At 46.2% G+C, this 24,019-nt stretch overlaps 1 protein-coding gene across 1 annotated transcript; it reads left to right on the top strand.

The window, feature by feature from the left end:
* Positions 1-131: 131 nt before the first annotated feature.
* Hdac3 (histone deacetylase 3) lies at positions 132-24,019 on the top strand. Its single transcript, XM_051163245.1, has 15 exons — positions 132-253; positions 348-430; positions 3,128-3,270; positions 11,640-11,721; positions 11,836-11,892; positions 12,011-12,066; positions 12,389-12,522; positions 14,663-14,743; positions 15,124-15,197; positions 15,356-15,420; positions 17,271-17,360; positions 17,480-17,538; positions 17,790-17,869; positions 18,341-18,498; positions 23,914-24,019. The coding sequence occupies exons 1-15, from the start codon at positions 199-201 to the stop codon at positions 23,981-23,983; spliced, it is 1,287 nt and encodes a 428-aa protein (XP_051019202.1). The 5' UTR covers positions 132-198; the 3' UTR covers positions 23,984-24,019.

Raw genomic sequence — 24,019 nt, 5'->3', positions numbered from 1 at the left:
CAAAGTGAGGGGTGGAACTCCCATAAGGGGCGGAACTCCCATAAGGGGCGGGGCCGGAGCGTATTCTTAAGAGGCGGGGCCAAGGTCTCCTGTTCCGCAGAGGTAGACGGCGTGCTTGCGCAGCACGCACTGCGGGGGTGGGGCTGGCGGCCGGCGGCGGGCGGGCGGCTGAAGCTCGGGGCCTGGTCCCCCAGCACCATGGCCAAGACCGTGGCGTATTTCTACGACCCCGATGTGGGCAACTTCCACTACGGTAGGACGCAGGGTTGTGCGGGAGGAGAGGTTTCACGGCAAGGGGTGCAACTCCAGGGGTGGGAACTGACCAACTCTTTTCTTCCCACCCCCAGGAGCTGGGCACCCCATGAAGCCCCATCGCCTGGCATTGACTCATAGCCTAGTCCTGCATTATGGGCTCTATAAGAAGATGATCGTGAGTCCTGCCACTTCTGTGGGGGTTTGGGCCTGGGAGGGAGCTGCGGCCTTAGACTAGGTGGGCTGGACATACCAGGTGCAACCTACCCTTAGAGGAGGGCGAGCAGAATAGAAGGCACCAGAACATTCCCTATATGCAGTGGCGGTGGTAGTGAGGGGTGTGTGTGTGTCCCCTCCCCCCGGATTAATGGGAGATACATTTTTGATCTTAGGGGTGACTCCCTTTCAACTTAAGGGCAGACCAGCCTTTGGCCTAGGGTTAGGGGACACTCTTTTTATTTTTTTATTTTTGAAGACAGGTATCTTCCTTCCCCGAAACATTTTATTTTATGTACATGTTGGAGGATCGAATCCAGGGCTTCACACATGTTAGATGAGTGTTCTGTCATTGCAATACACCTGTAGCCCTTCTGCATTGTAAGGCGGAGAGTGGTGTAGGACTGAGGATGAGGGTTGAGAGTATATTTTCGAGTGAGATTTCCCCATAATTCCTGCAGCTTCTCCTCTGCCCATTTACCTGCTAGGAGCTAGAACAGCTCTTGGGGACAGCTGTACATCCTTTTGTGGTGTGTGGTAGAGACGACATCCTGGGAAATTGCCTTTTTAAATTTTCTTTTCTTTGTTTCTTTCTTTTTTTTTTTTTTTTCTAGACAGGGTTTCTCTGTGTAGCCTTGGCTGTCCTGGACTCACTTTGTAGACTAAGCTGGCCTCGAACTCACAGAGCTCTGCCTGCCTCTGCCTCCTGGGTGCTAGGGTGGCCCGGCCTGGGAAATTTCTTTTCGACATAGAATGTATCTGTTATGTGGCTCTGCTTCACTCTTCCATCTCCCATGTCATACGGTTACTGTTTCTCCCCAGCTCAGAATTTCTAGCAGTGAGATGAGAAGAAGATAGCAAGTCCAACCCTTATGCCCCATGGAAGCAGTCAACATGCAGTCAGTATGTCGGGGGCACAGGCAGTGGTTTGGGTGTAGAAAAGACGGAGGTGATATTAGTGCAAGTCTGTGACGCCCCTGAAATTGTCTGTGTGTCCCTTTATTCATTTTCTAGGGGAGAGAGAGGAGGGGGAAAAAAAGCATCTCTTGCCCAATTTTCAAACCATTGTTTGAACCTTCCCCCCCAACCCCCAACCCCCCCTCAAAACTAAGGATAATAAGTCTTTGGTTTAGGACTTTGGATTTCAGTTAGGTTGTCATATAGCTCCCATGTTTTACCCCACAGTGAAAAACCCAGAGAAAGAGGACAGAATCAGAGTTTAGGAGAGGAGACAGTGTAGAGGGAACCAGGACTGGGAGATCTGGGAACACGGTAAGGAGGCCAGGAGCCAAGGCTGAGGAGACAGGAAAGACTGGCTGAAGGGAAGGGAAGGAGATGGAGTGATCATCAGGGTATTGATAAAAGTAGCTTGCCTGGCTAGTACCCTCTCTTCTTCACTCATAGAGAATAAGTAGAATAGTGGGTAGGGGTTGTTATGTGTTTTGGACAGTCTCCTGGGCAGGGATCAGTGTGAGTGGTTTCAGCCAGCCGGGTGACCAGCCTGGTAGCCCTGCCTGGGTTTGTTGCCAGGGCTTGCCCCTCCCACCCCCTTCCTGGCATTGTCTGGAACCAGAAACAAGACCATGTGTCAGATGAGCAGTGAAAGGGACCTCTATTCTTGTGAGATAACATCTCAGCTCATAGGGATGAACAAGTTCTAGATATCAAGAGGGTTGGAGTGATGGTTCAGTGGGGAAAGGTGCCTGTCTCCAAGCCTGAGGTTGCCGTGAGTCTGACCGCTGAGACCCAGTGGTGAAAGGAGAAAACAGACACCTGTTATCCCCTGAACTGCACCCCCGCCCTCTCCTACACTTGTGTACACACACACACACACACACACACACACTAAGTAAATAACGTAATGGGAATTTTTAATTAAGGGAGCTGGAGGGATGGCTCAATGGTTAAGAGCACTGACTGCCCTTCCAGAGGACCCAAGGTTCAATTTCCAGCAGCCACATGGCAGCTCACAACTGTCTGTAACTTCAAGATCTGATACCCTCGAATAGACATACATGCAGGCAAAGCACCGTTTGCACATCAAATTTTAAAAAAATTATTTAAAAAACAGTTTACAGATACAGAGTAAAAAAGTGAGGTGAGAGAAATAGACTGATGATAAAGAAAAGGCATATTCCTTTTTTTTTTTCTGAGACAGAGCAGAAAATTCTGGGAGTTTAGACACCAGGTCTTTTTTTGATTTCTACTTGTTTCCATGGCAATTGCTACCTGTCCCAATATTGAGAATGTCATTTCAGCATTTAGGTGGGATTATAATTAAGTAAAGTCCGCCTGGTGTAGTGGCGCACGCCTTTAATCCCAGCACTGAGGAGGCAGAGGCAGGCGGATCGCTGTGAGTTCGAGGCCAGCCTGGTCTACAAAGCAACTTCAGGACTGCTAAGGATACACAGAGAAACCCTATCTCGAAAAACCTTAAAAAAAAAAAAAATAATAACAATACTTAAGTAAAGTCTTATCTAGTTGGTCACCCACTGGGACCCTTCTTGGGCTGATGCTGTTTTGGCTAGCCCACCCGAGAGGAACTTCTGGCCTATAGGCATCCTGGCCTATAGGATAAGATTGGGGTGGTATAGAAGTTGAGCTAGTACCTTGGCAGGACTCAGGGTGACCGCTTCACTTCCGTCGTCTTTCTCCCCAGGTCTTCAAGCCTTACCAGGCCTCCCAGCATGACATGTGCCGCTTCCACTCTGAGGACTACATAGACTTTCTGCAGAGAGTCAGCCCCACCAATATGCAGGGTTTCACCAAGAGCCTTAACGCCTTCAATGTGGGTGACGACTGGTAAGAGAAGGATGGCGTTTTTTGTTGTTGTTGTTGTTAAGCACCCTGAGGGCGGGCTCTTCCGTGAGGTCTTGTGGCAGCAGTAAATTATCATTCCCGTGTTTGTTTGTTCAATAAATACCTCCTAGTCATTCGCTCTGTCTTGGCCAGGCCCTGCGCTAAGAATGAGAGATACAACAGTGAAGAAAAAAATGACGCCGTTTTAATATTCTGCCTTTGCTCAGTCCTGTGACGAAGCCCACGACTGACGGGGGGAGGGGGGTGGTAGTGGTGGTGGTGGTGGTGGTGGAGGAGTGTGTGCGTGGAAGATTATCTAGCTTTAAGGTAGGACTGGTCTCGGAGTGGCAGAGATTGAGTTGAGGTCTGAAAGGTGACTGGAGGATGAGGGGGGAGATGTGGGTAGGAGTGACAGAGTGTGCTAAGGGGCTGTGGGAGGGTGGGATCTGAGGAGTACCAAAAAGGCAGCCGAGAAGTCAATAGAGGAGTGATCCAATGGAGGCTGAGGAGACGAGCAGCGCCTCTGTAAGGTATGCAGCCTGAAGTGGCTCATATCTGTAGTCCTGGCACTTAGGAGGCAGAGGCAAGAAAATTGCTAGTTCAGGGCCAGCCACACTATTTAGTGAGGCCCTGTTTTTTGTTTGGTTTTAGAGTAAATAGCTATTTATGTAAATTAATGGTTTCGCTTCTATAGCAGATGAAGGTCATTAAAGTCAAGGAATTTGACATGACTTGGTTTTAAGATGGACTAAATAAGTTTTCTATTATCTAGTCTCCTTTTTTTTGTGTGTTTTTTTTTGTTTGTTTGTTTGTCTGTTTGTTTTTTTGTTTTTCAAGACAAGGTTTCTCTGTGTAGCCTTGGCTGTCCTGGACTTGCTTTGTAGACCAGGTTGACCTCAAACTCACAGTGATCTGCCTGCCTCTGCCTCCCAGAGTGCTGGGATTACAGGCATGTATCACCATGCCCAGTGACATGACTAGATTTTTTTTTAAAGATTTATTCATTTATTATTTATACACTATTCTGCCTGCATGTGAGTCAGCAGGTCAGAAGAGGGTACCAGGTCTGATTATAGATGGTCATGAGTTACCATGCAGTTGCTGGGAATTGAACTCAGGACCTTCAGAAGAACAGCTAGTTCTTTTAACCTCTGAGACTGACATGACTAGTTTTTAATTGGAAAAAAAAAACTTTTTTTTTTCTTTTTGCTGTGTGTGGTGTCACATGCTTTTAATCCCAGCACTTAGGAGGCAGAGGCAGTTCTGAGTTCAAGGCCAGCCTGGCTTACAAAGTGAGTCCAGGACAGCCAGGGCTCTCTTATACAGAGAAACACTGTCCTCAAAACCAAAAGAACAAAAAACAGTCTTTTGTGCATGCCACTGAGGCTTTCTGCTGATAGGCTACATCATATCTAATCAGACCAGGTTAACACGGAGCTTGTATTGCAAGCAGAAGACTCAGGGTTGGAACGCTAGCGATTGGGCAAGAAAAATGAGCCACGAGACTTGCTAACACTCCTGGGAGGGAGTACATTAATGAAAAACAGGGCCAGAGAGATGGCTCAGTGGTTAAGAACACTGGCTGCTCTTCCAGAGATCCTGAGCTCAATTCCCAGCAACCACATGGTGGCTCACAACCATCTATACTGGGATCTGATGCCCTCTTCTGTCATGCAGGCATATATGCAAATAGAGCACTTATATAAATAAAATACATAAATAAATAAATATTTTTGCAGGGGTGGGCAGGTGGTATTGGAGACTGGGTTTCTCTGTGTAACATTCTGGCTGTCCTGGAATGCTCTTTGTAGTTTACCTTGAGTCACCTAACTGATGAATGAATGTGCTAGGACACGGATCAGGAGCCCAGAGTTTTTGTTTTGAGATAAAGTCATGCCACATGGCCCGAGGCTAGCCTTGAACTTGATTCTGAAAGCAGACTAGGAGAGAATCTGCTGTAGCCTAGGAATCAGTCTTACTCCACCGCATCTGGCTCAGAGCCCAGATTTGTAAGCCAATTTCCTAATCTGTTTCACTGAAAGAGCTGACAGACAAGTAGGCTGTCCTGAGCACCTTTCCCCTCTGGTACCCGGACCTCATTCCCACAGTGTGGGAATGCTTGTGGCTCTCCATTAGTCTCTTCATACCCTTTTCAGAGCTGGCTGTGGTGGCGCATGCCTTTAATCCTAGCACTTGGGAGGCAGAGGCAGGCGGATCTCTGTGAGTTCGAGGCCAGCCTGGTTTACAGAGGAAGTCCACGACATCTGGGGGTCACACAGAGAAACCCTGTCTCAAAACAAAAGCCTTTTCAGCCTTTACACACCACTTCCATGTGGTTCCCCACTTCCCCTTTCTTTTCTTTGAAAAAAAAATTTAAAGCTGTAGTATGTGTGTATGCAGCATGTGTAGATACTTGTGGAGGCCTGAAAAGGTCACTAGATCGTGGAAGTAGAGCTACAGGTGGTTGTGTGTCTCCTGGTGTGCGTGCCAGCCATGGACTCAGATCCTCCAGAGAGTAGCAAGTGCCGGAACTGCTGAGTTATCTCTCCAGGCCTGCTCTCTGTCTCTGTCTTTCCTCTTCATGTCTTGTTTTTTTTTTTTTTTTTTTTTTTTTGGTTTTTCAAGACAGGCTTTCTCTGTGTATCCTTGGCTTTCCTAGACTCACTTTGTAGACCAGGCCAGCCTCGAACTCACAGGGATCCTCGTGCCTCTGCCTCCTGAGTGCTGGGATTAAAGGCGTGCATCACCATGCCTAGCTCATGTCTTGTTTTGTTGTTCAAGACACAATCTTTTTATATAGCCCAGACTATCATTGAACTTTCTTATCTCAGCCTCTCAGTCTTGGGATTCCAGGTGTGTGTCACTGTGCATCGCTACCCATAAAACTTTTCTTATATTGGCTCACAGAGCTCTGTCCAATATGCAGTGTGCTGTTCATATGGTGTTGAGTCCCATACTGTCTTGGATAGTTTCTCTCTCTCGTTTTCTTTTCTTTATTTTTTAAAAAATTTATTTTTATATGTATTTATTTATTTATTTTGAGACAGGGTTTCTCTGTATAGCCTTGGCTGTCGTGGAACTCGCTCTGAAGACCAGGCTGGCCTCTAACTCACAGGGATCTGCCTACCTCTGCCTTCTGGGTGCTTGAAGGTGTGTATCACTACCACTCGGCTCTTCTTCTTCTTCTTTTTCTTTTTAAAAATCATTTCTGTTGCTGTTGCAGACTTTTTAGGTCTGAGAATGCAGAGTCAGCTCTTAGGCTGCAGCTGGAGCCCCATAAATGTTCCTGGGAAGTCAGGGAACACCCCTTCTGGGCATTTGTGATCCATCAGGTGTAAACTATAGCTGTGTTTATGTGAGTTCTGTATTTCAGAGGAGAATCAGGGATTTTTCTTTCCTTTTCCTCCCCTTTTGTTTTAGAATTAATTTCAAATTGCTTCCTGACATGCCTAATGCCCATAATACTACCTGAGAAGCTTAGGGGAGGAGGATGGCCATAATTTTGAGGCTAGTCTGGTCTATATTCCAGACCAGCCTTAGTTACAAGTGAGACTCTGTCTCAAAGAACAAAATTGTAATTTTAAAGTAAGTAATCTAATATTTACAGCCAAATTATAATTTGGGGGTGGGGAAAGCAATTCCAGACCTATTATTCCGTGTAGAGGAATTTTAATTTAGAACATGGCAATTCTGGCAAGAGATGACATCCAAAGGTCTTCTAGGTCTGTGTGATCCAGCTGGAATAAAAACACACATTTAATCCAGGAGACAGGGGCAAGCAGATCTGAGCATGTAAAAGGAAGTTTTCTTCTCCTGTTTAATTGTTGTCTAGGAGGATTGCTGCCTCCATCAGCTAATGTAGGCCTAGTCCTGGAGGCTTCTAGCCTCTGTACAGTCTGACCTACATCTAGAATGTTTAACACCTCTGAGTCCTGTTACTTAATAAGTTTCCCCTTTCTTGTTCTTTCTGAGCTCTGGGCTGGCTGGTTCATTCAGCTGTTCGGGCTCAAGCTGTTCTCCCCGCTGACTTACTCAATCTGGCTTTTCTCTCGGCCTCCAAATTGCTCTGCTTGGCCTCAGACTAAACTTGAGCAATCTGCTCTAATCTTCTGGCTCCTTCTCATTCTCTGGCTCCTGTCTTCACTTGAATTCTTTCTCTACAATCTGTCTATTACAATCTATTACTGTCCTGGTAAAACTGCCACATTCTCTCTGCCCTGCCCCTTAAGTAGTTGGGCGTATCCTATTCTGTCAAATCTTCTCTGTCACTTTTTCTGCCACTCAATTAGACATCACTTTCAAACACGGAGCTTCTTTCTACAAACTGTCTTCACCTTCAATGTTTGGGATTATAAAGATGTGTACTACCTTTGTGATTGTACAGAGGCTAGAACCTTCCAGGACGTGGCCTAGGCTGGCTAATGGAAGCAGTAAGCCTCCAAGACAACAATTATAGCAGGAGAGTAAAAGTTCCTTTTACAATTCTGTCTATAAGTCTCTCTTCTCACTTTATTTTTTACCTATTTCTTCTGGTGTTTATTTTATTTTATTTTATATTATTTTATTTTATTTTTGCAGACAAGGTTTCCTTATGTAGCCGTGGCTGTCTTAGAACTCGAGCTGTAGACCAGGTTGGCCTTGAACTCAGATTCATCTGCCTCTGCCTCTCAAGTGCCTGAGATTAAAGACTTGTACCACCGTACCTGGTTATGGTGTTTCAAAATAAAATCTACTAATCTGTAATGTTTAGATGGTACCTACTATGTGCTAGGTACTATTGTAAATGCTTTGCAGCCATTTCATCAATATCAACAACCGTTTATCAAGCAGGGTTGATACAAGTAGTTTCTTGTATACATAAGAACACTAAGATATTTGTGACTCACCCAGCCTCACCATCACCAACCACGTGGGTGAACATATGATGTCTGCTTTCTGTGTCTGGGCTTATAATCACACTTTCTCACTGTATTATCTCATATTGCTGTTTGTTTGTTTGTTTGTTTTGAGACAGGGTTTCTTTATGTAGTCATGGCTGTCCTGGACTTATTTTGCAGACCAGACTATCCTCGAACTCACAGAGATCCACCTGCCTCTGCCTCCTGAGTGCTGGGATTAAAGGTGTGTGCCACCATACCTGACCTGTATTGCTGTTTCTTTTATCAATTTTAGGTCTTGTCTAATAAGCCATTGGTGTGGGATATGAGCAATTCATTTTCCCCATACCATCCCACTGTGTTCTTTTCTCCCAGTTCATGATGCAGTAATATCACAGTTTATATTTTGTATTTATTTACTTGGAATTTTTTCACTTATTTATTTACTTATTTTTGGAGGGGTGGTACATGTGTGTAGGTTAGAGGAAAGTCTGGGGGAATAGAACTTCCTATGGGTTCCACAGATTGAATCCAGGTCATCAGTTTTTATGGCAAGTGCCGCCATTTGCTGGGCCATCTTGATATCCCTTTATTTGTATATTATTTATTTATTGCTGTAGAGCAGGGGCCTCTGGAGCCTAGATTGTATAGCCAAGGATGACCTTGAACTCCTGTGTTGTTATAAATAAGTCCCGGTGGTTCGATTTTATTAATCAACCCAGGAGCCAGATCCTGGAGTGAAAACCTGCTAGCTCAGAGATGCAGAGAAAGTATCCCGTTGACCTTCCTACTCAGCTCATGTCCCAGAGGAAAAACTAAAAAGCCCAAAACCAAAAGCTTGCTAGCTTAGCTGACAGCCCAGGAGGAAAAGCCAAAAAACTGAAAGCCAAGGAGCTTGCTAGCTCAAAGCTCAAAAACCCCTTCTAATCCACACTGTTTTAAGTACCCTTGACTCAAAGTCCCTCCTACTCTTTAATCCCTGTCAGCTGGTTTCTCGCTCCCCTTCTTGACCTAGGGTTAACATTTTTAAATCTTGTGTACAGAAAGTCCTTGGATTAAAGGTGTGTGCTAGGGCGCAAACACACAAAACCTAAAGCAGGCCTTTAGCCTGGTGTGGTGGTACACGGCTTTGATTCCAGCACTTAGGAGGCAGAAGCAGGCAGATCTCTTTGAGTTCGAGGCCAGCTGGTCTACAAAGTGAGTCCAGAACAGGACAGCCAAGGCTACACAGAGAAACCCTGCCTTGAAAAACCAAAAAACCAAACCAAACCAAACCAAAACAAAACAAAAAAACAACCGAAAAACCCCAAAACAAAACAAGGTTTTACACCTCACAATCTTCAGATTGATAATGGTATCAAATATTCTGCAACATTCCTGGTCCGCCTTTGTCTACTTTAGAATGCTATAGGTGTGAACCGCTTCATCTACCTTAACTTTTTATTTTATTTTTATTTTTAATCAGAGTCTCAGTGTGTAGCCTCCGCTGATCTGGAACTCTAGAGACAGTCTGGCTACAAATGCAGAGATTGTTTTTCTGTCTCTGGGGCTAGACTGCTGGGATTAAAGATGTCTGCCACCATGCCCAACCTTCACGTTTTAAAATTATTTGCTTATATTATTATTATCATTATTATTTGTTGTTGTTTTGTTTTTTGAGACAGAGTTTTTCTGTGAGCCCTGGCTGTCCTAAACTCTCTATGTAGCCTAGGATGGCCTTGAATGCACAGAGATCTGCCTGTCTCTGCCTCCACTACCACTGCCCATCTATGCTAACATTATTATAACTAAGGTGCCAAATAGCACTATTATTTAGTGTATTTTTTCATATAACTTTTTGTTTTTCTAGAATTGACAATTTCATCTTTTTTTTTTCAATTTGCTTAGTTGCCTACTCATCAAACACATTAAAATCTTTGAAAAACCATAAAACTCCCTATGCTTTTGGTTTGTTTGTTTTTGCAGTTCTGGGATTTGAGCCCAAGGCCTTGTTTTGGTTTGGTTTGGTATGGTTTTTTGAGATAGGGTTTCTCTGTGTAGCCTTGGCTGTCCTGGACTAACTTTGTGGACCAGGCTGGCCTTGAACTCACAGAGATCCGCCTGTCTCTGCCTCTCGAGTGCTGGGATTAAAGGCGTGTGCCACCATGCCCGGCTAAACCCAAGGCTTTGTGCATGCTGGATAAGTGCTCTGCCACTGAGCTATTAATATATTCCTATCTAATCATATTTTCTAACATGGTCAGTGTATAGGCTGCACTAGTTCTTGGAGACCTAACACAAGGGCTTTATTTATTTATTGTGGCACTCCAGGATGAGTTGTGTGCATGTGGTATTATTGTGTTTAAAATTTTAAGCTTGATATAGTTAAAGTATTTAAATGTTTTTCTTTTTTCTTTCTTTCTTTGTTTTTTTGTTTTTGTTTTGTTTTGTTTTGTTTTCCTTTTTTGGTTTTTCAAGACAGGGTTCTTTGTGTAGCCTTGGTTGTCTTGAATTTACTTTGTAGACCAGGCTGGCCTTGAACTCACAGAGATCTGCCTGCCTCTGCCTCTCCAAATGCTGGGATTACAGGCGTGTGCCATGACACCGGGCTAGATGTAATTTTTTAAAAGTTTTACTTTATTTCATGTATATGGGTGTTTTGATGTGTGTGCACCATGGGCACGCCTGTTAGATCTGTAGGGACTGGGATTGCAGATGGCTGTGAGCCAGGACATGGGTGCTGGGAATTGAATTTAGGCCTTCTGCAAAAGCAACAAGTGCTGTTCACCATGAGTCATCTCTACAGTGCCTTTTAAAAGTATTTTTTAAAACTAGGTACAAAAGTATAGTTTACATACAGTAATTTCACCTTAAAAAAAGATTTATTTTTATTTATGAGTATTTAAGCTATATCTGTGTGTGTGAATGCCATGCTACACATGTGAGGGTACTCATGAAGGATAGAAAGGATTTTGGATCCAGCTCTTTCTTTAAAATGTATAACCATAAGCCAAGAGGCAGTGGCACACACCTTTAATCCCAGCACTTGGGAGGCAGAGGCAGGTGGATCTCTGAGTTCAAGGCCAGCCTGGTCTACAGAGTGAGTCCAGAATAGCCAAGGCTACACAGAGAAACCCTGTCTTTAAAAAAAAAGTGTAACCATAAAGAATATCATCGGACAGTATGATAAAGTGTGGCACACATGGACACTGCCTATGATGAACTGACCTCCTCTTTTAGCTCAGCTAACTCACATTTTCTTGTATCCTTAAGAGCCCAGAAGCAGTGCGCTTCACTTCCCAGGTAGAGTACAAACTCCCTGGCTGTTGGACATTTTTGTGCTTCCTGGACCGTGCTTTGCAGGAGGCTTGGCACAAGCTTTGGTCCAAAATCTTTGCTGAATGAATCTTTGCTGGCTCAGGTGTGGAGGAGGGGAGGGGAGCTGTAATTGGGGTTTGGGTGGAGAAGGAGGTGGATGAAGGCAAGAGGGGTGTAACCCTACTCTCTCTCCTGCAGCCCCGTGTTTCCCGGGCTCTTCGAGTTCTGCTCCCGTTACACTGGTGCCTCTCTGCAAGGGGCAACACAGCTGAACAACAAGGTGATGTAGCCCCGTCTCCTGTGGGTCTCCGGCGTCAGGACCATATAGCCTTAACCCAGAACCCAGCTTCAGTGATGGGCAGGAAAAAGGCCTGAATGGGAGTTTCTCTTTCAGATCTGTGATATTGCCATCAACTGGGCTGGTGGTCTACACCATGCCAAGAAATTTGAGGTAAGACTGCAGTGAGGGAGACTGTGGCTACCCTGGGTGAGGTGGGCTTTTGAGGGACAGTGCTGGGGTAGCTGCGTAGAAGGATGGTTCCTCTGTTTATAGCAGCGTCTTTCCACAGGCCTCTGGCTTCTGCTATGTCAATGACATTGTAATTGGAATTCTGGAGCTGCTCAAGTAAGTGTCCCAGGAGGAGATGGGCAGACTTTGGAGACTGGGATGAAGGTCCCTGGCCCAGCCCTGACCTCCTTCCCTGCTGGCTTCGCTTCAGTCCTGTTCCCTGCTGCCTGCTCACATTTCAGCCCTCTCTGCACATCCCTTTTCTTCCCAGTGTCTAGCCTTCAGGATGCCGCCCCCACTGCCTCGAGGAAAATGGTGGCATGAGGTTTCAAGTGACTTGGCCAGACGCATACTCTAAATAATTCCAGAGCTTGTATTGAGGAGGGGTGGTTTGGGAGATTCGCCTCTTCCCCAGACGCTGGCTTTGCTCTCACACCAGGTACCACCCTCGGGTTCTGTACATTGATATTGACATCCACCATGGCGATGGGGTTCAGGAAGCCTTCTACCTCACCGATCGGGTCATGACTGTGTCCTTCCACAAATATGGAAATTACTTCTTTCCTGGGACAGGTAGGGAATAGGATAACTGTGGGTTTTTTGTACTCCACAGTTCTTTGTGTGTGTGTGTGTGTGTGTGTGTGTGTTGTTTTGAGACAGGGTCTTGCTCTGTAGCCCAGGCTATCCTTGAACAGAATCTTCTATAATCAGCATCATTAATTATGGGGTTATGGGGTGTGTGCCACTGCACCAGGCTGTCTTTCTGCTCTGCCCTGACTGATTCCTTAGCCTTCTGTTTCTAAGTACTATGTCCTCTCCTCAGAGCAGCCTTTCCGATCACGCCATTAAATTAAATAAACAGGTACCTCACCCTGACTCTTTCTCAGATTGCTCACTGCTAGTCGCATTTATTGTAGATTTTTGTTCGTTCTTTGTCTACTGCTGTTGAGGAGACACCAAGGCCGAGGCAGCTCTTGTGAAAGAAAACATTTAAGTGGGGTCTGGCTTACAGGTTCTGAGGTTTAGCCCATTATCGCCATGGTGGGAGCATGGCAGCAGGCAGGCAGGCTCTGGAGCAGTAGCTCAGAGCTACATCCTGTTCCATAGTTGGGGGTGGGTCAGAAACACAGGAAACCTCAAAGCCTACCCCCAGTGACACTTCTTCCAACAAGGCCACACCCACTCTAATAGTGCCACTCCCTGATGACTAAGCATTCAAATATCTGAGCCTGTGGGGGCCATTCTTATTCAAACCGCCACACTCTCTTCCATTATCATGGATGTGTGCCTCCACCAGCATGAGTTTGGTAGGATTTCATTAGGTCTATTCATTGCTGTATCCCCTGTGCCTAGTACATATCTTAGCACACAGTCGTTCCTCAGAAATAATTGTTGAAGTGGGTGTGATGGCATATGCCTATTTTCCCAGTAGGTAGGCTCAGGAGGCTAAGGTGGGAGAGGTGCCTTAAGTTAGAGGCCACTATGGGATGATATATAACTAGACTCTGTCTCAAAAAAAGGCCGGGGGAGTGGGGGGGGGAGGAAGGGGAGGTAGGCGGGGGTTGTTAGATAGTCAGGGACTGGTGAGGTGTCTCAGCTGATAAGAGCACTTACTGCCTTTTCAGAGGACCTGAGTTCTGTCCCCTGCGCCCATATGGCAGCTCACAATTGTCTATAACTTCCAGTTCCAGGAATCTGATGCCCTCTTCTCATCTCCATGGTTACCAGGCATGCATGTGGTACACATACATACATGCAAACAAAACACTCAAAAATGGAAAATAAAAGTAAATCTTTTGTTTTGTTTTTCTTTTCTTTCTTTTTTGTTTTTTCGAGACAAGGTTTCTCTGTGTAGCCTTGGCTCTCCTGGACTAACTTTGTAGACCAGGCTGGCTTCGAACTCACAGCAATCTTCCTGCCTCTGCCTCCCAAGTGCTGGGATTAAAGGTGTGTGTCACCACTCTTTTTTTTTGGTTTTTCTTTCTTTTTTTTTTTTTTTTTTTCCGAGACAGGGTTTCTCTATGTAGCCTTGGCCATCCTGGACTCACTTTGTAGACCAGGCTGGCCTCGAACTCACAGCGATCCGCCTACCTCTGCCTCCCGAGTGCTGGGATTAAAGGCGTGCGCCACCACGCCCGGCTCTTTTTAAGACAGGGTTTTTCTTTGTATCCTTGGCTGTTCTGGACTCTGTAGACCAGGGTGGCCTCGAACTCACAGAGATCTACTTGCCTCGGCCCTCTAAGTGCTGGGATTACAGCCATGGGCTACTGCACCCAGCTCTAATAAGAGTAACTCTTTAAAAAAAAGAAAAAAAAAAAACCCAAAAACTTCCCCCCAAAACTAGCTGATTTGTTTGTTTGGTTGTTTTGTTTTGTTGTTTGAGACAGGGTTTCTCTGGCTGGCCTCTGCCTCTTGGGTGCTGGGATTAAAGGCGTGCACCACTATGCTTGGCTAAATAAAAACTTTTGAACCAGGCAGAGAGGAGGCACATGCCTGTAGTCTCAATAACCAGGAGGCAGAGGCAGAGGGATTGAGAGTTGAAAGCTAGCCTGGGTAACAAAGCAAGTTCCTAGCCAGCCTGAGTTACATAGCCATGAATCTGCATTGAATGAATGCAAGTTGCTGGAGCCCTAGAGAGCGTGTAGTAGAGGGCAGGGGACAGCTGTGCTGTGGGGACTTCTGGGGCGTGACGGCTGCACTCACTTTTCTGTAGGTGACATGTATGAAGTTGGAGCAGAGAGTGGCCGCTACTATTGTCTCAATGTGCCCTTACGGGATGGTATTGATGACCAGAGTAAGTTCTGAGGGCTTCTCCCTGTTCACTCTACCCCTCTTTCCTCTTTCAATTAACCTCTTCTGCCCGGTATTGTCTATTGTTGGGCCAGGTGTCCTAAAGGATGAGTGGCCTTCAGAGGGACCATGAACCCCTGGAATTTGAATGCGATATATTATGTGGATGTACCTTTTGTTTGTTTATTTTTCTGGGAGGAAGGTTGTTAGTGTTTTTCTGTCACTCGGCAATTGTGACACCCTCCAGATGTTCAGAACCAGTGGCTGGTTCTGTGGGCTGCCCCTTTCCTGGGCTACATGCTCTCTCAACCCCCCTTTTCCTTTTGTTCCCTGTCTCCCCATCCCCTTGGGGTGCCAGGTTGCCCACCTTTGGCCCTCTCCCAGGTTACAAGCACCTTTTCCAGCCAGTCATCAGCCAGGTGGTGGACTTCTACCAGCCGACGTGCATTGTGCTCCAGGTAATGCCCTTAGCACCTCCCTAAGAGGCCTTGCCTGAGCTACAGGAAAGAGACCGGAAAGAATAAGTTCCCTAACTTGGTGAGGGAAGGACAGTAGAGGACACTGATGTTCTGATCATCCGCATTACTGTAGTCATTTGGGGTTTTCCTTTCTGCAGTGTGGAGCTGATTCCCTGGGCTGCGATCGATTAGGCTGTTTCAATCTCAGCATACGAGGACATGGGTGAGTTCCTTGTTGTTGTTGTTGTTGTTTCAAGACAGGGTTTTTCTATGTAATAGCCTTGGCTGTCCTGGACTCACTCTGTAGACCAGGCTAGCCTCAAAGTCACAGAGATCCACCTGCCTCAGCCTCCTGAGTGCTGGGATTACAGGTGTGTGCCACTGTGTCTTTTAAAGTTCTGTTTTCTTTTTTATTATCATTGTGATTGTTATTAGTTATTGTATGTACACATGTGTAAATCTTTACCTAGATGAATATACATACATACAGACAGACAGACAAAACAAAACAAAAATCTAATGAAGGAAAAATAAAAAGACAGGGTAGCAACAGGGAATCTTCTTTTTAATTATACTTTTTTTTTTTTAAGGTCTCACTGTATGGCTGGCTTTGAGCTTGTGACCTTCCTGCCTTAGCCTCCCAAATTCTGTGATTACAAGCTTATGCCACCACGTCAGGCTTGGGAATTTATAGACAGCATGCTTTGGGAAGGGTTTCCTGAGATGGTGAAACGGGTGAACTGGAGACTAAGAAGGAGCAAGCTATAAAAGGAGCAGCGAGAATGCTGCCCCAAGCAGTGAGAAGGGCCAGTGGAAGCCCCTCCAAGCAAAGGAGCTACTGCCTTGACAGGAGGAAACGAAGCCAGCGAGGCCGAGCATAGTGAGGTGCAGAACGCTGGCCAGGCTGAGATTGTATAGAGCTACTAGATCCTGACATTCCACGGATGATAGAAAACTGTTGAAGGGTCTTAAACAGGGAAGTGACATGGTCCAGTGAGTTTGAAAGTTACTGTTCTGACTAAGAAAGGTTTGTGTGGGAGTTGGGGGACAGGACGGATAGTGAGAAACCAGTTAGGAAGCCATTTACTGTTATTTGGACAGGGCAGGTGCTGATGGAGAGAAATAGGGGGTTGAAGGTGTACCCTGAAGATTAGAACAGTCTGGCTAAAAACTGATGAGAGTACTGGAAAAGCAGTAAGGAGCCATGGGGAATATTAAGCAACACAGAGGGCATGCTTTAAGTTTTTATTGAAACATAAAATATTAAAGTATACTAATATTTTTAAAGCTTTAGTTGTGTGTGTGTGTGTGTGTGTTGGATTCCCTGGAGCTAGGATTACAGGTGATTGTGAGCTGCCCAGAGTAGGGACTGGGAATTGTCTGGCCGTCAGAAGAACAGTAAACATACTATACTGAGTCGATGTGCCAGCCCTTAGAGCAGTGGTTCTCAACTCAGGGGCATAGTCATCAGAAAACACATTTTCGATGGTCTTAGGAACCCCCAGCCATAAACTTATTTTCGTTGCTACTTTATACTTGTCATTTTGCTACTGAGTGGTGTCTCAACCCGTAAGACCATTAGAAATACGTGTTTTCCAATGGTTGCAACCAGAAACACTGCCCTGAAGTGTCCTAATCTTGAGCATACAGCTCAGAGACAGAAGGGCGTCTGGTGGGAACAGACAGTGGAAGTGCTGAAGAACTGAGTTTGATCCCAGAACCCATGTCAGAACTCTAGGCCCAGTGATACATACTTAGGATCTATAATCCTAGCCCTGATGAAGTAGAGACAGATTCATAGGGCTTGGTGACCAGCCAGCTTAGTCTACTTGGCAGGTTCCAGGTCAAAAAACAGGTGGATAGTACCTTTAAGCCAACACTTGAGGATGCCTTCTGGACGCTGTACACAAACACACACAAGCCCATCCCTCTAAACACACACATGCACTGGCACACCTATGAAGTCTCACATATATCTACATAAGCAATCACACACAAAGAATGCAGCTTGGAATTCTACTACACAGAATGACAGAGCTTGGATTCGCTCAGCCCTCTGGTTGCTTTTCACAGGGAATGTGTCGAGTATGTGAAGAGTTTCAATATCCCTCTCCTGGTGCTGGGTGGCGGCGGCTACACCGTCCGAAATGTTGCCCGGTGCTGGTGAGTCTGTTCTCCTTTGTTCACTATGGACCCCCTGGAATTGGAGGGGTGGTCCTTTCAGCTCAAACATCCCCCCGCCCCGCACCCCCTCACCCCTACCCCCGGCTTGCTGCTTTCAGGACATACGAAACATCTCTGCTGGTAGAAGAGGCCATTAGTGAGGAACTTCCCTACAGTGGTAAGGTCCACCTCATGATGCCCCCACGAGGGAAACCATTCTCACCAGTCCCCAGAGTGACCCTGTGTGAAGGCAGATGGGACATTGTACAACCTGGGAGCTCTGCAGACTAAACTCTGGTGTTCAGAGCAGAGCAAATACTCTTACATATGGGGACCACGATGGGGAGGGAGATGGGAAAGTTATGGGACTCACCTTTCTGTATCTCAGTCACACTTTTCGTCCATTCCCAATCCCGCCTCGTCTCTAAGAATACTTCGAGTACTTTGCCCCAGACTTCACGCTCCATCCAGACGTCAGCACTCGCATTGAGAATCAGAACTCACGCCAGGTTAGTGGCTTGGAGAAGCTGGACACAGCAGTGAGGAGAGGGCTTGGGAGAGGTCTGCGATGTAGGAGGTGGAGGAAAGCAAGAGAAGGAAGTTCTGAGCTCTCACTCTGCTCTAATCATCTTGGGGTAGCCCAGGATAAAGCAGAGACAGTTGGCGGAGGGGATCTGAACTTGAAATACTGAAGCCAGTCAGCTGGGCAGTGGTGGCGTATGTCTTTAATTCTAGCACTGAGGAGGCAGAGGTAGGTGGATCTTTGTGAGTTTGAGGCCAGCCTGGTCTACAAAGCTAATCCAGGATAGCCAGGGTTAGTATACAGAGAAATCCTGTCTCGAAAAACCAAAAAAAAAAAAAAAAAAAAAAAGGCCAGGATGGTCTGAGTGGAAGACAGATAGAAGATAGAAGGGTGTGTGTGCTCTGGGAATCACCCAGGCACTGCTGACTTTTTTTTTTTTTTTTTGCCTCTCAACTAGTATTTGGACCAGATCCGCCAGACAATCTTTGAAAACTTGAAGATGCTGAACCATGCGCCCAGTGTCCAGATTCATGATGTACCCGCAGACCTCCTGACGTATGACAGGACTGACGAGGCTGACGCAGAAGAGAGAGGTCCTGAGGAAAACTATAGCAGGTCTGGGCAGGGGCTTGAGAGCAGGTGGTTCCTCAGGTTTTCCGAGGAGGCTTCTGAGTGGAAAAGTGAAGGGGAAGACGCTAGTTCTCCCTGACTTATCCCCTTCAGGTTGCCAGAGTTCTACTCTTTTTAACACTTTATTTATTTAATTTATGTATATATATATTTAACCCTAACCTTAACCTTTTTAACACTCTTAATACCAAAAACAACATATTTATTGAAAATATTATAAGCTGCATCAAAATATGTTGTTTTACACAGTTCCAGAATCATTCACAGGGTAAATTATTATTAATGGTTTGATTTATGTGTTTTTGGTATAGATCACTATATCTAGAATTTTATTTATGCAGTTTTTTGTTTGTTTGTTGTTGTTGTTTTGGGACTTGGTTTCTCTGTATGGACCAGGCTAGCCTTAATATAAGAGATCCTCTTACCTCTGCTTCTCCAGTGCTGGGATTAAAAAAACACACCACCACGCCTTGCTCTTTCTTGTTTTTTTTGAGATTGGGTTTCACTATTGTAGCCTAAACTGGCCTTGAGCTCTTAATAATCCTCCTGCCTCGGCTTTCTAAATGCTGGGAGTATAGGCATATACCTGCCTACCCAGTTTGTTTGTAAATTTTTTGTTAATATGAGTAAGAACATTCTCTGTGTGTTGCTCTGACTTAATATTTGCCAGTTTTTTCTATTTAAAAGATCTATTTTTCCATGTCAGTATGTATAGATCGGTGTTTTCTTAGTTGTATAAATTTATTGTGTGGCAATAGCATAATGTAATCAATTACCACTGAAGGGTCTGTACATTAATCTCTACCCTACTCCACCCCCTTTTTTGTGGCTATTAAATAGTAAAAAATGTGGCATTTAATTCTCTTATGTATACATCTCTGCATGCTTGTTTGAGTGGGTCAGATTTTCAGAATTGTTGCCATTAGGTCAAATGCCATATGTAATAGACCTTTTTATATTTGCTGCCAAGTTGCCTTCCAAAAAGGCTTTAGTGGTTTACTTACATAAAAAAACCTTTTATTTGATTTTAGATTCATTTATTCTATGTGTATGGTATTTCACTTGCATGTATTTATGTGCAGCACTGTGTACCTGGTGCCTGCAAAGGTCAGAAGAGGGTATCAGAGCCCCTGAAACTGGAGTTAAGGGTGGTTGTGAGCTGCCATGTGGGTGCTGAGGAGAGAACCTGGGTGTATGCTGAGCTATTTCTCCAGCTCCTTGCCAGCATTTCACTCAGTCCTTCTGAGCACTGAACCAGATAGATCACTGCCCACATTCTGTTTTATAGGTTTCTAGACTTATTTGTTCAGCTTACTTTTCCATATAGGATAATTGTATTGAGTGTGTGTGTGTGTGTGTGTGTGTGTGTGAAATATTTGTAGGTAGAATGAAGTAGGGAGGAAAAGATTAGTATAGATCTTTTTGTTGTTTGTTAATCTTTGTCGAAATTTCTAGAAAATGAAGAGGACAACATAACTCAGAAGGGTTAAAAAAAGAAAGAAATGGGCTTAATGGTGAATAGATCTCCTTACAGGCTTGAAAGATCACCCAAATTGATGTGTGCTGTGCCTCTGTGGCAGATGTGGACACCTTCTCGGTTCCTCCAGGACCTACTTCTGGGCCGTAAAGTTCTGGCCTCCATTTCTGTCCTCTGAGCTTGGTCTTGACTGCTTTTGTGCTCAGGACTTCTCCAGCCCCCTCTCGTCCATCTGGCTCAGGCTCTGTCTAATCATCTTTTCCTTGGTGCCTGTCTCTGGGTCTCTAAATCTGACTTCTAGAAATGGATTGCTGTTGTCTTAGTTGGTTTGGCAATGCCCGGTCTTAAGTTCTCTCTTTTCCTCTAGAGTTATGTGCTCACTCTTGGTTCCAGTCTCTTTATCGTTCTCTGCATTGTGGACAGCCATCGGCTTCTTCCTGTTTCTAAGCCTTACCTCACTCTCAGGCCACCTGCTGCTGTAGCTCCAGCTAACATATGCCTTGCAGAGTAGCCACAGTGATTTACCACCTTTGCAAAGCACTGGGCTCCACTAAGTACCTCATATTACAAAATATATACTATCATGCTATTCTGTTGCATGAGACAGCCCTAAGGGGCGCCTCTTATCCTCAGATGCATAGAGAAGGAATCCAAGGCTCAGAGAGATTTAGCAACTTTCCATGGGCTCTACAGTTAGTATCAGGGCTGAGACTCAGTCCTCCGTAGCTGACTCCTCACCGTTCACCTGGGCTCTTAGAGGTGATAGAGGTGGGCTTACTGAATAGGCAAGGCCTGCTCTGCCTTAGTTCCTTTGCATCTCTTTAGTGACTGTCTCAATGCTCTTTTTCAGAGAAGAAAACCAGTATCAGGGACTTACTGAGCCCTGTGTTGCTATCACTTCCCTCCTCATGATAGCTTTACCAGCATGTCAGACTGTGGCTCGTACCTCTCCTTGTGTCTGTCTTACACTCCCACCTCTCCTCATGTCTGTCTTACACTCAACACCTTGTATCTGTCTTACACTCACACCTTTCCTCGTGTCTGTCTTACACTCCCACCTCTCCTCGTGTCTGTCTTACACTCCCACCTCTCCTCATGCCTGCCTTACACTCCCACCTCTCCTCGTGTCTGTCTTACACTCCCACCTCTCCTCGTGTCTGTCTTACACTCCCACCTCTCCTTGTGTCTGTCTTACACTCCCACCTCTCCTCGTGTCTGTCTTACACTCCCACCTCTCCTCGTGTCTGTCTTACACTCCCACCTCTCCTCGTGTCTGTCTTACACTCCCACCTCTCCTCGTGTCTGTCTTACACTCCCATCTCTCCTCGTGTCTGTCTTACACTCCCACCTCTCCTCGTGTCTGTCTTACACTCCCACCTCTCCTCGTGTCTGTCTTACACTCTCACCTCTCCTCGTGTCTGTCTTACACTCCCACCTCTCCTCGTGTCTGTCTTACACTCCCACCTCTCCTCGTGTCTGTCTTACACTCCCACCTCTCCTCGTGCCTGTCTTACACTCCCACTTCTCCTCGTGTCTGTCTTACACTCCCACGTCTCCTCGTGTCTGCCTTACACTCACACCTCTCCTCGTGCCTGTCTTACACTCCCACCTCTCCTCGTGTCTGTCTTACACTCACACCTCTCCTCGTGTCTGTCTTACACTCCCACGTCTCCTCGTGTCTGTGTTACACTCCCACCTCTCCTTGTGTCTGTCTTACACTCCCACCTCTCCTCGTGCCTGCCTTACACTCCCACCTCTCCTCGTGTCTGTCTTACACTCCCACCTCTCCTCGTGTCTGTCTTACACTCCCACCTCTCCTCGTGTCTGTCTTACACTCCCACCTCTCCTCGTGTCTGTGTTACACTCCCACCTCTCCTCGTGCCTGTCTTACACTCCCACCTCTCCTCCTGCCTGTCTTACACTCCCACCTCTCCTTGCGTCTGTCTTACACTCCCACTTCTCCTCGTGTCTGTCTTACACTCTCACCTCTCCTTGCGTCTGTCTTACACTCCCACCTCTCCTTGTGTCTGTCTTACACTCTCACCTCTCCTCGTGTCTGTCTTACACTCCCACCTCTCCTTGCGTCTGTCTTACACTCCCACTTCTCCTCGTGTCTGTCTTACACTCCCACCTCTCCTTGCGTCTGTCTTACACTCCCACTTCTCCTTGTGCCTGTCTTACACTCTCACCTCTCCTCGTGTCTGTCTTACACTCCCACCTCTCCTTGTGTCTGTCTTACACTCTCACCTCTCCTTGCGTCTGTCTTACACTCCCACCTCTCCTCGTGTCTGTCTTACACTCTCACCTCTCCTTGCGTCTGTTTTACACTCTCACCTCTCCTCGTGCCTGTCTTACACTCCCACCTCTCCTCGTCTGTCTTACACTCTCACCTCTCCTCGTGTCTGTCTTACACTCCCACCTCTCCTCGTCTGTCTTACACTCTCACCTCTCCTCGTGTCTGTCTTACACTCCCACCTCTCCTCGTGTCTGTCTTACACTCCCACCTCTCCTTGCGTCTGTCTTACACTCCCACTTCTCCTCGTGTCTGTCTTACACTCTCACCTCTCCTCGTGTCTGTCTTACACTCCCACCTCTCCTCGTGTCTGTCTTACACTCCCACCTCTCCTCGTGTCTGTCTTACACTCCCACCTCTCCTCGTGTCTGTCTTACACTCCCACCTCTCCTCGTGTCTGTCTTACACTCTCACTTCTCCTCGTGTCTGTCTTACACTCCCACCTCTCCTCGTGTCTGTCTTACACTCTCACCTCTCCTCGTGTCTGTCTTATACTCCCACCTCTCCTCGTGTCTGTCTTACACTCTCACCTCTCCTCGTGTCTGTCTTACACTCCCACCTCTCCTCGTGTCTGTCTTACACTCCCACCTCTCCTTGCGTCTGTCTTACACTCCCACTTCTCCTCGTGTCTGTCTTACACTCTCACCTCTCTTCGTGTCTGTCTTACACTCCCACCTCTCCTCGTGTCTGTCTTACACTCCCACCTCTCCTCGTGTCTGTCTTACACTCTCACTTCTCCTCGTGTCTGTCTTACACTCCCACCTCTCCTCGTGTCTGTCTTACACTCTCACCTCTCCTCGTGTCTGTCTTACACTCCCACCTCTCCTCGTGTCTGTCTTACACTCTCACCTCTCCTCGTGTCTGTCTTACACTCCTACCTCTCCTCGTGTCTGTCTTACACTCCCACCTCTCCTCGTGTCTGTCTTACACTCTCACCTCTCCTTGTGTCTGTCTTACACTCCTACTTCTCCTTGTGTCTGTCTTCCAGTTGTAGCTTTCCCTGTGTCAGTCTAGCTCACACACACCTTTTCTTTCCAAACTTAGAAGCCACCGCTTGAGAATATCCAGCACACAAGTCCTTCTGAAACTGCTTTTTTCAGCTCACATGATCCCTGGCAGTCCTAGCCTCCTTGTCATTTTGGCTCTGTTTCCTTGGACCTTGTGATTTCTCTACTTGGGTTTTTTTTGTGGCCAGGCAGGATCTTCCTGAGATCTTTGCCTGCCAGCTTCTTCATAGAATTCAGGTTTTTCGATCTCAGAATGGTCTCCCGTTTTGTAAATGAAATGTCATCCTTTTGTGCACACCAGACTCAGTCATGTAGAACACTCCATCATTTGAAATTAATGAATTCATTCGTTTGCTTTTTATTGCTGGTCTCATGAGGTAAACGCTGAGAGGTTGTATGGAAGCCTTGTCTGGCTGCTTCTCTGTTGTGCTTTGGCCTAGAGCAGTGCCTGGCACACGGAAGTGTCCACTGATTGGGTACATGGATTGCTGTAAGTCCTTGCCAGCAAGAGGAGAGGAACTGGCTTTGGAGGAGACCCCAGAAGCATTACCTCCGAGGGGGGCTCTGGGAGGAGACTGGGACTTGAAGAGTGGGTTCCTAATTTCTTGTCCCTTGTGTTACAGGCCAGAGGCACCCAATGAATTCTACGATGGAGACCATGATAATGACAAGGAAAGCGATGTGGAGATTTAAGAGCAGCATGGACACTGTGTCCCTCTTTACCTCTTG

This window comes from Acomys russatus, chromosome 20 (assembly GCF_903995435.1).
Source record: "Acomys russatus chromosome 20, mAcoRus1.1, whole genome shotgun sequence".
In the NCBI taxonomy this organism is placed as follows: domain Eukaryota; kingdom Metazoa; phylum Chordata; class Mammalia; order Rodentia; family Muridae; genus Acomys; species Acomys russatus.
This window is presented reverse-complemented; position numbering and strand designations above follow the sequence as displayed.